Consider the following 14590-nt stretch of genomic DNA (forward strand, 5'->3'; position numbering starts at 1 on the left):
GTTGATACGGTCCAACGACTGGAGAAGTACCATAACCAATACCATAAGGAGAAGAAAGTTCGTTAGGCTATTGAGGCTCAGGTGCTGGACCTCTCCAAGGACTACTCTTCGTTGGAGGCCAAGGTCCGGGATTATGAGGGGACGTTCACTGCCCTGACCAAGAGGAAGGATGCCTTGGAGGAGGAGGCCGCTACTACGACTAAAAAGATCAAGGCCCTGGAGAAAGAGTTGGAGGAGCTTCGCGTGAGTCATGGTGCGATCCGGGCCCAAGCTGTGGAGGATTTCAAGAAGTCTTCCGAGCTCGCAAAGTACGTCAAGGGGAAATCACAAGAGGCGTACGACTAAGGCATCATCAACACCATTGAGTTCATCCTTGGTGAGAACCCCAAGTTCAAGTTTGACAACTTTGACGCATACGTTCCTCCTCCGACGAAGTCTCCTGGAGCGGCTCTCCCTAGTGAGGTCATGCCTCCTCCACCCAAGTCTCCTCCCCCAGCTCTTCCAAGCGAGGGCGTCCCCATCGCCAAAGACGCTGCCGACCTGTGACTTCTTTTTTTTTTTTTTTTTGTAATGATGAATCGGCCCTCGGGCCTTATACAATCAATAAAGCTTTTTTGTTTGTTTCAGTGTTGTGTCCTTGATCATTCTCCCTTCTCCAATAAAGCTTTTTTGTTTGTCTCACTTTGTGCCAACTTTTGAGGTCAGACTTTTATGCCCCTTCGGGACTTTTGTACCGACTTACGAGGTCGGTCTTTTGGTTTCCCTTAGGGACTTTCGTGCCAACTTACAAGGTCAATCTTTGGTGTCCCTTGGGGACTTTCGTGCCAACTTACGAGGTTGGTCTTTTAAACAGTAGGGAGATTTTTTCTTTGAGAAATAGGATTTTATTGTGAACATTCCAAAACAATTATACATAGGCTTAAAGTTATGAACATGAACTTGCATAAATAAAATTTCTTTATGAGCACGATCTTGGCTAAAAGGGACAAACACGAACTTTCATTGATAAAATCTCTTCAAATTTTTCGAGTTCTATGGTCAGGGTATTTTCTTGCCCCCCGAGGTCTTCAAGCGGTACGTGCCTGGTCGTATTTGCTTGGAGACCACATACGGACCTTCCTAGTTGGCTGATAGTTTACCCTCTTTTTATGGTTGCAAAGCTCGTGCTTTTCTTAGAACCAAGTTTCCAGCTCTGAACACTCATTCCTTCACCTTTGAGTTGAAGTAACGAGCCATTCTCTGTTGATAGGCCACGTTCCTCATGAGGGAACTTTCCCTAACTTCATCTAAGAAATCTAGGTTCGCACGTAGTCCATCCCGATATGTTCTCTCGTTGAAGTTTAGAACTTTGTGCGACCCAACCAAAACTTCTACCAGTGCCAAGGCTTTTATCCCGTATGTTAATCAGAACGGGCTCTCCCCTATTGGTGTACAAACTGTGGTTCGGTATGACCATAGCACATTGAGTAGCTCATCTACCTCGGTCATTCTCCGCTTTATTCCTTCCAGAAGTGTGCGGTTTGTGACTTCGACCTATCCATTCCCCACATAGCGAATGGTATGGGGTAGAGGAAGGAGGTTAATTGTGTCGTGGGTTAATGAGGGATAGGCGTGAACTTCTGATACTGCTTGCACTTTTTAACATACTGGATCGCGTCCTGTTGCATCTTTGGCCAATAGAAGCCTAGCCGGAGTACCTTGTATGCTATGACACATCCTCCCATATGACTTCCACATATTCCTTCATGCACCTCGGCTAGTGTGTATTGAGCTCGACTCGGTGCCATGCACTTTAATAGGGGCATAGTAACTAACCTTTTGTATAGTTGTCCTTCAATCATCATGTACTTGGCTACTCTTCCCCTGATTATTCTAGCTTCCTCACGATTGTCAGGAAGTACGTCGTCTCAAAGGTAGCTCACTATCGGGTGCATCCAACTTATCTCAGCATCAATTTGGGCGACCTCATTCTATTTCTCTTTATAGGTCGGCCTGTTCAGGGTTTCCAAGTAGACTACTCCGCTCATCTAGGACAAGTCGTCATTAGACAACCTTGATAACGTGTCTGCTGTTGGATTTTCTAGCTGGGGCACTCTCTGTATAGTGAACGTTCCAAATGTCGCGATCAGGTCTCAGGCTTTTCCTAAGTAGGAGGTCATCCGTTCATCCTTGGCCTCATAATCCTCGTTCACTTGATTGACTACTAACTGGGAGTCGGTATTCACGTTCAGGCCTTCAATCTGGACGGCTCAGGCCACCTTTAAACCTGCTAGCAAGGCCTCATACTCAGCCTCATTGTTTGATTCCAGGAAGTCGAAGCGTAGTGCATACTGTATTTTGAAGCCTTCTGGGCTAGTTAGTATGAAACTAGCTCCACTCCCCTTGGAATTACTCAAGCCGTCTACGAACATTGTCCAAGGCGCCTTTGATTTATTTTTCTCTTCAACTTCTTCTTCTTGCTTGCGCTCGTCCTCTGCCAGCGTGCATTCAACCACAAAATCTACGAGGCCTTGACCCTTTATGGCCGTCCTGGGTTTGAACTCGATCTGATACTCGCTCAATTCTGCTGCCCATGCGATCAGGCGGCTTGGCACATCTGGCTTGTGTATTACCTTCTTCAAGGGCTGATCAATCATCATAATTATGGGGTAGGCCTGGAAGTAGGGTCTAAGCTTTCTTGCCGCCATCACCAACGTAAACGTGAGCTTCTTGATCTTAGGGTACCTACTCTCTACATCCAGGAGGACATGGCTCACATAATAGACTGACTTTTGTTGCCCGGTCTCTTCCTTTATGAGTACAGCGCTTACTGCCACAGGTGAAGTTTTTAGATAGACCAGCAGCTCCTCTTTAGGCTCGGGTTATGCCAGTAGGGGTGGTCTCATCAGATACTCTAGGTCTTCGAATGCTTTCTGGCAGGCGTCAATCCAGGTGAAATCCTTCGCTTCTCTAAGAATTTTCAGAGTCTTGAAGAATGGTAAGCATTTGTCCCCAGATCGGGACATGAATCTGGCCAGGACTCCTACCCTTCCATTCAATCTTTGAACTTCTCGGACGGTCCTTGGCGGGGTCATTTCTTGTATTGCTTTTATTTTGCTCGGGTTGGCCTCAATGCCTCTCTAGGATACCTTGTACTCGAGGAATTTTCCCGAGCTGACCCCAAAGGCACATTTTGCCAAGTTTAGCTTCATTTGATTTTCTCTAAGTACTTGGAACACTTCCCTCATGTCAGCTACATGGTCCTGGGCTCAAACACTCTTCATGAGCAAGTCATCCACGTATACTTCCATGTTACACCCAATTTGTTTTTTGAACATCGCGTTCACCATCCTTTGGTATGTGGCCCTGCATTCTTTAGACCGAACAGCATGACATGGTAGCAGAAGTTTTTTTGATCTGTTAAGAATGCCGTATATTTCTCATCTTCTTCTTTCATTAGAATTTGGTTGTAACTCGAGTATGCATCCATGAAGCTCAACCTCTTGTATCCAGCAATGGCGTCAATCAGTAGATCTATCCAGGGGAGTGGGTACTCATCCTTTGGACATGCCTTATTCAGGTCGGTATAGTCTACACACATTCTCCACTTTCCATTGGACTTTGGTACCATGACTACGTTAGCTAGTCAAGTTGGGATTTGTTCTTCCCGGACAAAGCCCGACGCTTTCAACTTCTCTACCTACTCCTTCATTATTGTTTGCCTATTTGGGGTGAAGTTTCTCCTCGTCAACTGGACCGGCTTTCTTGCGAGGTCCAAGTGTAGGGCATACTCGGCGATGTGCCGCGGGATGCCTGGCATGTTAGTGCCCGACCAGGCAAACACGTCGATGTGACTTTTAAGGAAGACCCTTAGTTCTTTCGCCTCCTCTTCTTTTAGCAATGCCCTGATCTTGACCTTCTTGGTCGGGTCATTATCATCGATTGAGACCTCTATCAGCTCTTCCACCAGTTCTCCCCGTGGATGTTTTTATTCATCCTGGTTGTCGCTGACTTCAACTACATAGGTTGTCCCTCTACAATTGCCTTTGGTCTGCTTTAGGAATACGGCATGGCATTCTCTGGCCTTTTTCTACTTGGTCCGGCATTCTCCCACACCATTCTCTGTGATGAATTTCATCTTGAGGGGTTTGGTGGAGACTATTACCCCTATCTCATTCAGACTGGGCCTCCCCAAGATGACGTTGTAAGCAGTCGCGACTTGGACCACCATAAAATTGACTTTCACGATTTTCTGGTATGGTGCCATGCCTACTGTCATCAACAATTCTACTGACCCTTCAATTGGGATAGGAGATCCAGAGAAGCCATACAGTGGTGAGCTTTCTAGTTTCACGGTTCTCGACTCGAACCCAAACTGTAAGTACGCTTCATAGGATAACAAGTCCACCGAGGCCCTAGTATCTACGAGGATACGGTGCACAGGCATGTTTGCTATAACTGCCTGAACCACAACTGCATCATCGTGTGGCTAGCTTAGCCCTTCCAGATCGTCATCTGAAAGAGATGGTTGGAGTAATTTTTGCTTTTTTCTCTGTTTTCTTCGCCAGTCCCACGAACCGTGCCTTCGCCTTGGCGTTCCTAGCAGATTCTTGCCTGGGCCCTCCAATGATTGTGAGGATGGCCGGTGCCGTTGATGTGTTGTGCTCGACCCCTGGCCTACGATCATCTGGCTGTTCTTCTCGTCAATCATCACATCAGTCTCGTTCATTTCTTTCTCAGGCTCGATCATCTCTCCTTGGCTCCGTGCTCGCGCCCCTTCGACCACGTGAGCTGTCCCTTCGTTCTTCCCCTTTTATGTAACGTCAGAGGTGGCCTCTCTGGATTACATCTTCTATCTCTTTTTTCAACTGTCGGCAGTCCTCAGTATCGTGCCCGATCTCTTTGTGGAACTTACAATACTTCTTTTGGTTCCAATCCACTGGTTTTGAGAACATCAGCCTCGGCCATTGCAGGAGACCCCGGTCATGGACTTTCATAAGTATGTTCGTCCTAGAGGTAGTCAGTGGGGTGTAATCTGGGCTTCGGTCTCGGTCTTGGTGCCGATCTGACCTCTGCCTCTTATCATCCTTCTTCTCTTCTTTCTCGTTCGTCTTTCTCTTCTCCGGTCCCTTAGTGTCAGCCGTCTTCCGGGCCTTCATGATGTTGAACATGTTGGCATACTAATAGCACCGGTCAAGTAGCTCGATCATATTGTAAACTGGCTCTAGGGCTAGGGATCGAACCAGGTTGTGGTTTGTGAGCCCGTTGTACAGGGCGTTGAAAGCCATGCCATCATCTAGGTCTTTTATTTCCAGGGACTCTCCATTGAAGCGAGTGATGTAATCCCATATGGATTCGTTGGGTCATTGTTTCACTGCTAGCAGATTCGCTGTCTTCTTCTTTTGCTTCACACTGCTTTGAAAATGGCTCACAAATGCCCAGGCCAGCTCCGTGAAGTTTTTTTATAGAGTTCGGCTTCAACTTGGAGAACCACAGGGCTGCTAGTCCCTTCAGGGATGTTGGGAATGGTCGGCACGACACAACATCAGTCACCCCATAGACCGTCATCATCGCATTGAAGTAGCTTATGTAGTCATTGGGGTCGGTCTTCCCATCGTAGGCCTCGAAGCTGGGCGGCTTGAACTCCCGAAGGAGTTTTATCTTTATTATTTCGGATGAGAACGGCTGTTGGCCCGGCCTAAAATACTCCTCGGGTCTGTCCCTTTCTCCAGGGCTTCAATTTGTCATTGATCTCTTTGAGCTTATGGTCAAACTCATCCCCTACAAGTCGATTTACGCCCACATCTGTAATTTGGCCGTTCTGTTTGTCACGACCATCTTCTCTACACCAATTTCTTTGGTCCACCAATCCGGAGTTTCCTTCCAGTGATGTGCGTTGGTGGGATTGTCGGGTACGGCTCTGTTCAGTTGGGCTGTGCACTTCTTGGCACGTTGCAACTAACGGCTCTATGGTACGCGCCAGGTTCTCGTGGGTCCTGGTTGACAGGTCTCCGGTCTGAACTACTCTCGGAGGGGGTATGCTTCTTCGAGTGGGCTGGGATAATCCGGCCTAGCTCTGACTTCTCTGGGTACCTTTGCCCTTGGGGATTCTTGTTGTCTCCCAGACTCGAGCCGGTGGACCCGGGGGAGGTGGAGGAAGGGTAGGAGCAAGCATGACAGCCGGTGCGAGGTTGAGTGCTCTTCCTGCCTGCACTTCTCTAAGCATGTCTCTAAAAAGGGCATTCTGTTGGAGCACCTACTGTTGCAGGTCGTTAATCTGACTGATGGTTGCAAATGTGTTTGGATCCAAGTCCACCGAGATCCCCTCTGGAAGAGGCTGCGGCGGGGGAAGGGATCCCTCATTGACTTTTGCCTCCCCCTGGGTTGTGCTAGGTCCTGTCGCGACGGTTGGTTATGCTCCTGCTGCTACGGCTATGGTTGTTGCTTGCCACGTTGTCAACCGTACTCTATGTGCTCCGCCACGATCATTTTTCACTACTCCTCGGGTTGCTTGGTTCCCCTCCTGTTGGGGTACATCAGGATTGGTGGATGACTTCTCGATTTCCTTCCATGAGAGCTTTCATAGGTTTGCAAGTGTCGTTCCCACAGAAGATACCAATCTGTTGAGTCAAGAACAGGGGGGGAGTGTGCCGTTCCTGCAAAGAAGAAGACAGTAATAGAGGACCGGGCCAAGCCAGTTTGGTCGCTTCAATGCCGAAGTTAGAACTCTCTAGCAACAGATAATAGTAATTGAAATCAGATGATCATGGAAGGAGGTTACCCAGTTATTTATAGGTGGTTGAGAGAGTCCTACAGGCGATGACGTGACTTAATAAGAAAGGGAATCCCCTCGGCGTGAGTTTAGGCGATTAGGAGCCTTTTTAGGGCTAGGGATAAGCTTTCCAACCCATCACGCCACGTTAGGCTAGATTAGCGTGCTAATTTAGGGCCGTTAGGGCCATTCTGCGTTATTTTCAGGGCGTGATTCCACCGCCTTATCCAAATTTGGCATCGGGGAGTGATCGCCTGCTCTCAGGATCGGGTCGCCATCTACTCTAGGTCGATTCTTCCTCGCCTCGTCCTCAATGAGACAACCTGATCGTGGGCACGTACCGTCCTCTCCCACATGGGGCTACACGTATCAGAACCCTATTGGGTGCTGATTTTATGACGTATCAGTAATATAAAATCAAGGATGGATTGGGGCAAACTGGGCTCAACCAAAGCCAGGCCTGGTCTGGCCCTCTTTGGGCTTGGGTTCACAGGGCAAACTTACACCCCCTAGATTTAACCATCAGTATATCTCCCTTGATTAAAAATTATATTTTAGATAATTTTACTTTCAATAAGAAATGTTTCACCAAAATCCGATACGTATCAATATCGCACAGTCAATATCGATACAGAACGATCAATGCCAATATGAATCAAAACTTGAAACCGAGCTAGAGTTTCAAAGGGAGAGAGATCGTGTCCACCATACTATTAGGCATGCATCTGGCCATTTGATATTTATTGAGAATGGACCATCTACACATGCGCGTAAATGTGAAAGGCAACCACATATTAACAAAAAAAAAAAAAAAAGGCAACCACATATCCCTTTCATAAATAATTTTCCTCATCTTGTAAATGACAATAATGGAAGAGATGGTTGCCTCTCATATATAACCATATAACTATACGTGCAGACTGTTGGACAAGTGTGTGTCCATCAAACTCGGTCCGGTTCGGTTCAACCCGGTTCACCTTTGTATTGAACTTTTATACATTTTAGTTTAATATTGTCACATGCGATATAAACTTTTTGAGCTTTATGTGTCCGTAAGTTTTACTTAAAATGGTAGTCACAACTAGGGTTTGGGCTGGGCACCCTTATCATATGGTCGTCGCATTGGGTATGCCTAGACATGTGATGTCAGGGTACGAATGTGAGTACTCACATGATTGATGTGTGCATTGGCGAAGAATCTACTTTGTCGATTCCCTCATGTATTACTGCCAGATGTAAGAAGGGGTTGACATATGTCACTGAAACCCTTTGCCTGAGGGAACCCTATTGCTACAAAGTGTGATCGCATTCTTTGGTTCATCAATGACTGAGACTCAAGCGAGTCAAAGCCGATGATCTGGGATTGCGTGCAAATTTTGTGAGTGAAGGAGTTATTCAACATGGTCACCACTGCCCGATTGGGGAATACCAAGATTAAGACTGTCTGTGTATGGTCGGATTGGAATCTGGATCCAGTGTCGTTTTGAAAATGGTTTTGCAAAAATCTATTTTACACAAAATGATAGATTATATATGATTATTTTGAACAAAGTATTTTATCGAGTTTTAAGGGACCCGATCAGATGCACAGACGCTCTTATATAGACATGTACTATGGATTGGGGTTTGGCTGTACATGCCCTAGATTCCATAATGATGGTGTTGATTAGTGTGGGGGGGGATTGTATATGATAATTTGTTATCATATAGGGAGTTATTTAGAATTTGTTATTTTAATTGGTTCTTTATTGAATTAATGGATATGGTGCTAATTGTAATTATCCATAAATATTAAATAAAATAACTAATTACTACTTTCCCTATTAGATTCTGCGTCTTCCCTTTTTAGAAGCACTTTGAGTTTAAACTGCCAAACTAAGAGAGAGAGAGAGAGACAGACTCTCACTGGGATTAATTCTAATCCATTCAGGGTTTTTAGAAAACCCTAGGCCTATAAATAGGGGACCAAAAACGCAGAGGGTGTGTGCTCTGCATTTTCAGCCTGACCCCCCCTCTTGCGTTTTGGTCACTCTCTCTCCCTCTTGTGATCTCTCTCCTTCTTCTAGTTTCTCTCATCTGTGTTTGAGAGTCAGGATTTTAGAAACCCAGATCTGTGCTGAAGAATTTGAGAGCTTCTGGGATTGGTCTGAAGAACCTTGGTAGCGTCATTGGAGGTTCAGATCTGTTTACTTGGAGCGCTCACTGGAGGAAGAACCATTGTCTATTGTAGGAGCGACACTTGAGGCTCACCAGGTTAGTAATTCTTGATTGATTCTTTTAATTTTTAATTATTTAATATTTATGGGATGCGAAAGAAACTCGAATCGATTTATTTCCGTAGCGCATTCGAGTATGGGATGGATCTCTCTTGCCATGTGATGGATTAGAGATGTTTTTCTCCGTTCCTATTGTGTTCTATAATTGCATGGGACACAACAGGAAAAGAAAAACCCTAATAGGGATGCACCAGGGTTCCCATGGACAACCATGGGAAACCCTAAAATAAAAATGGGGCACCCATGAGACACCATGAGTTAACCCAGGGCGTGCAAAACCCTAATTTTTCAGTATATTGGTTTGCCATGGTGAACCATAATGATCCTATGGACTGTAGTTTTGCCTACACAGACATGGTTCTAAGTATCGGTGTCGTATTGCCCGTACTGAGCAATATGTACTGTTTTTGTTGGTCATCGATATTGATACCATGCCGATACCGTATCGGTAGCACAGTACGAACAATGTGTAAAATGGTCCCAAAACTCAATTTTAAAGAAAATCAAGGGGTAATTTTGTCCGATACAGTCGATCCAGGCCGATACCATATTGGTATCATATCGATTTTCCATGTTGCCGATAACCATTCCGATAACCATGCGTGCAGACAAACTTGATTTATATTTAATTGGGGTTGGGGGTGTTGGGCTCCTCTGTAGCATGACAAGGAGTGTAGCGCACATCCAATGGTCCATAGTGCTTGGGCACGCAACCCAACACCCCGATTGTGTGTTGGGCTACGCACCCGAGCACTACGGGCTGTCGGATGGTACACTACAAACCCTGTCGTGCTATAGAGGACCAAAATCCGGGTTCGGGTTGGCACGAGGGGAGGAGAAAAGAGAGAAGCGATTTGGCATTACGTTGGGGGAGTTCCATGGCCTTATGCTCCTCTTTGGATCACCCTAATACAAATACCATAAAAAGAATAGAGAAAGTCCAAAAGAACGGAAATAAACAAGAACAGAATTCCAATTCTAACCAACATTAGTCAAATTCAGAAAAAACCCCGTTTACAATTAAGACGCCGTTCCCGGCACGATACGACACACCCCACGATGACCACACAACAAAAACAAATTACATAAACCAAATGGGCCCTTACCCATGTTGTTATATATATGTGTCCCTAATAATAATCTAAAGTAATACCCCTATCCCCCAACTTTTTGACTAACTATGACTGAGAAAAGACAGATAACGAACCGGTGTAGACTGGACCAGACCCAGTTGATGATGATGGGCTCGAGACCATTTGGGTCTCCTTCGGCCCAAAATCCGATCACTATAAAAATTAAAAGAAAAAGTAAAAGTAAACTTGGATAAAGTAGACCCCATGGCTTCATTTTTTATTTTAGAGCTGTCCGAATGAGTGAGCAAGATAAGCAAGTGCTCCCACCAGAGGTGCATTGATGTACGTGGCAGGCTCTGATTGCTCATAATCGGATCTCTGATCTGGAAACCTATCATGAAGGTCGGGTCCACCCACGATTGCCCCGATTAGAATGTTAGGATTTGGTGATGCAGAGTTCATGACACTAAACCCAGCGGAGCATTGGATCTTCGCTGGATGTGCAACAATAGACGGCAGGGATGAGCCTCGATGGTGTATCCTCTCTGGGTATCTCGCACTATACCCCACCATGTATGACATCCTCAATGGGTTCTCCCCCAGCAAGTAATCCACCTAGAGCCGCAAATTAACGATTATTGTTAAATTTTAGAAAGTACAACAAAAGCTACGGTCGGATCCGCCGCTTGGCCGGATCGGGATCGAGGCGATTCCAGACCGCTCCCGATCCCGTTCCTGTGACCCACTGGAGTTGGATTTAGAAGTTTAAAAAGAACCTGTTTCTTAGCAATGGTGCGGAGCTTCCTTGGAGTGATAATGATTCCCCCGCAGCTGACGAACTTATGGGCGGAGGTTAAGTACTTGGCGTATGTTAGCAGCAGGAAAGAGGTGGATGTCACATACTGCATGTTGCTGTCACTCATCTTGTACAGAAGCCCCCCTATTCAGTGTTCAAAGCTTAGCCTCAAAACTAGCCGTTACAAATAAGACACAGAAAGAAAGAACCAGAGAGAGAGAGAGAGAGAGAGAGAGAGAGAGAGAGAGAACCCACCTGGAGTGTATTGAGCTTGGGAGAAAGAGGCCCCTGGTATGAGGGAACAAATGAAATTATCGGCATGTCCTTTGTAATCACGGAGAGATTGAACCTTTTGGACTAAAAATGACTGAAAATAAGAGTCAGAGTCATAAGAAAACCATATCAGTAACCAAAGAGGAGGAGGGGGGGGTGTTGTTGGGGGGAGACTGGAGAGGAAGAATAATCGATGAAGGAAAAAATGGAACCTTTGAAAGAAGAATCCTTGCCCCAACATGTTTGTTATCCCACCCAAATATATTGTCACTCTCGTCTGCTCCCAAGGTCTGCCCATTGACTTGAATGTAGTTCAAGTAAGATGGGTTTCTGGTGGCTTTATGTAACCACGCAGCTCCCCACAACAGTTCATCCTTCAATAATGCCGAAAACAAAGAAGAGAAGGTTCAGCCCAGAATCCATTAAAGAGGATAAAGTAAGTTCAATGCAACAGAGGGAGTAATTGCTAACCTGATAGCCTGAAAAGGAACAGTAATATGGGCAAACAAAGTTTTTCAATCCATTGCTGTAGGAGCCCCTGTATTTGTCAGCGAACGCAAACACCTGTAAACTCATTAATCAGTATTTTATTCTAATCCAAGTTTTGTTCTTAAATCAGAGCTGAAAAAACAAATGAAAAGCCTGAAATTTACCCTGATGGCTCTTGTGACCAGAAGCCTAGAGTAAGATGGGTCAGATCTTCTGAAAACCAGAGATGCAGCAGCAAGAGCGGCCGCTGTTTCAGCAGCTACTTCAGTTCCAGGAGTTTTTTTGTCGACCTTTAATACAGTTCTTGGAGTATCCATATCTTCAGGTCTTTCCCAACAAGAATGGTCCTTGGTAGCATCACCAACCTGCAATAAAATAAATGAAAAAAACCCATCTTCACATCTCCTCTGTTATATTTCATTTCATTTCCACCACTGGAATAGGGAAACAAACCTGAACATAGATAGTGTCTGGATGGGCAGTGGCTTTGAGAAGGTAATCTGTAGCCCAACGAATGGCTTCTTTTGCATTCTGCAACTCTCCTTTCATTAACCCACCAAACTCGATAACACTCCATGAAAGCATTGTTGTCGTGAAAGCCATGGGAAACCCAAACTTCACATTGTCCCCTGCGTCGTAATATCCTCCAACCAAATCAACCTGTATTGTTCAACAGAGATGAGGAAGACCCAGTTAGTACTTCACATTTTAACAAAAAAGTAAGTAGGGAACTACAGAAAACAGAGCATGAGAGAGAAGGGTTAAGGGGTGAGGTCCATACACGCATAGCCGAGCCATCTGAGAGACCAGAGTCTCTTCTCCATGATAGCCTCTGGTTAGGAGGGAGTTTGCCTGACCTCTGCCCTTCAAAGAAGAGGATGGATTTGGAAAGAGCATCTCTGTAGTTGTGTTTGGCAATGGGCCGGTGGTGGGGGTGTTTAAGGTAGTATTCTTCTTCTGGTAACGCATTGGAAAGAAGCAGAGACACTAAGAAACAAAGGATGATCAGACCAGAGGGAGAAGAATGGGAAGCAGAAATAGCCATTTGGGCTGCCCAACTAACCCAACTACCCAAACCGCCCTGTAGCTGTAAGTCCCCCTGGGATTGAGAGCTCTGTTATTTATAAGCCAAAACTGAGAACTGCTTCTGCAACTTGCTGCTCTTTCTCTCTCCGGCAGCTCTTCTTTTTTTCTTTTCCCTTAATCTTCTTCTTTTTCTCGGTCAGAGAAACCTACCTATGGAAATACGCCACTTGGAACACTTTCAAAGTGTATTAAATAAATACAGGTAGGACATAGCTACTTTTGTATTTACTAGAATACCCTTTTTAGTAAGCTAGGATAATTTCACTTATATTAATGGGCCCATTAATAACCAACCCCAATCTTTCTAAATTCTAATGCTTTTCACTTGTGGATTTCATTAAATGCTGTCATATTTTTCAATGATTTTGGATTGGAACGAATTAACTTCAAAGAAAAAGGTAATAAATGCAAGAAAATTGTCACTTATCAGTTGTGGTTACGTTTATCTAAGTTTTAACCCCCCCCCCCCCCAAAAAAAAAAAAAAAAAAACTCTTAATAGCCCAAATTCCGCCATGTGGCAAATTGATTTAATATTTCTGATTATTGAACATAAGGTTGGAGAGAGGGAAAATGATGGTTGGAATATAATGCATGGGCCAATGACAAATCACTCCTGGGTATCTACCCAAGGGGTAGGGGCACCATGAATGGTGCCCTGTGAGAGAGCGTAGGGGGCGCCACCAAGCAGGGATCTATTTCCCATGTTAAATTTAGATACAAACTCAGCTATAATTCTTTCATGTATTGCCTTGCATTATATTCCAACCATCATTTTCCCCTACCATTGATTATTCTAACATTCCGTTGGGAAGGAGAAACTAGAAGCATGATCATCATGGACTTTCATCCTTTCAATTATGGTGCACTGCTGAGTGCATTAGTTGCATTTGGGAGGATAAAAATCCAAGTCACAAGTGTGGTGCACTATTCGATGCACTTTAAAGGTGTACTGTGTAATGCACTGAACTTGAGAGAATAAAAATTCAAACATAATAGTTATATAGGAGCCAGAAGAAAAGACAACATTTAATTAGTTGTTCATTGGTGCTCATAGTTCAAGGATTCGGACTGGTTGAATTGACTGAGACTGATCCCGATTTTGAGTGATTTAAATCGGGTTTTTAAAGTTTTTTGGATATATTAGGTTAATTCTCAATCGATTCCAGTTGGATTGGAATCAAAATCAATGGAGGCTAATGCCATTGTTGTCACAACCCAAACCACCCCTAGGAGAATTAGGTAGGTGACCTGAATTGTACCGTAGCAATCCGCCAATCCCCAAGGATCTAGAAGCTGTTAATCCATTCACAGAAACACACATCCACAATAATACAAGATGTAAAACACAAAGTGCTGCGGAAAGCTATATTTACATTAAGCTTGAAAAGATAAACAAAGGAAAGCAAATATATACAGACATCATTGTTCAGTTCTCTCTCTCTCTCTCTCTCAGAACATCAGCAGTCCCAACTCTATTCGATCCAGCTTTACAAAAGATTATAAACAGGGCAAGGCAACCCGAGCCCCAAAATAAAGTTATACAAAAGAGGGAACTCTAGTATAAACATAAAGAGTCCCACAATAAAAAATAGAGTCAGCTGCACACCCCCCACGGGTCCTCCTCAACAACCACCGAAAAGACTCGCACTAGCGGTATGACCTCCGTTCGGGTCCATACCAATATCGTCATAACAACCAAAGCCCATCTTTGGGAGATGAGCCTCCCTACCACAGAGATATCCATCTGTAGGATCATCTAATAAAAACATATACAACAGAGTGTGAGCTCCACCGAGCTCGTGAATGAAATATCACCATGCAAGCACAACCATATGAGTCCTAAAT

The 14590-nt window shown here is 44.8% G+C and overlaps 1 protein-coding gene across 1 annotated transcript; it reads right to left on the reverse strand.

The window, feature by feature from the left end:
- Window positions 1-10195: 10195 nt before the first annotated feature.
- LOC122669777 (endoglucanase 17-like) lies at window positions 10196-12821 on the reverse strand. Its single transcript, XM_043866628.1, has 8 exons — window positions 12440-12821; window positions 12112-12318; window positions 11823-12023; window positions 11641-11733; window positions 11382-11543; window positions 11152-11263; window positions 10877-11040; window positions 10196-10715 (listed from the first exon to the last, which is right to left on the reverse strand). Exons 1-8 carry the CDS (start codon window positions 12701-12703, stop codon window positions 10383-10385), a joined length of 1536 nt encoding a protein of 511 aa, XP_043722563.1. The 5' UTR covers window positions 12704-12821; the 3' UTR covers window positions 10196-10382.
- Between the last annotated feature and the right edge of the window lie 1769 nt (window positions 12822-14590).

This window comes from Telopea speciosissima, chromosome 7 (assembly GCF_018873765.1).
Source record: "Telopea speciosissima isolate NSW1024214 ecotype Mountain lineage chromosome 7, Tspe_v1, whole genome shotgun sequence".
Classification (NCBI taxonomy): domain Eukaryota; kingdom Viridiplantae; phylum Streptophyta; class Magnoliopsida; order Proteales; family Proteaceae; genus Telopea; species Telopea speciosissima.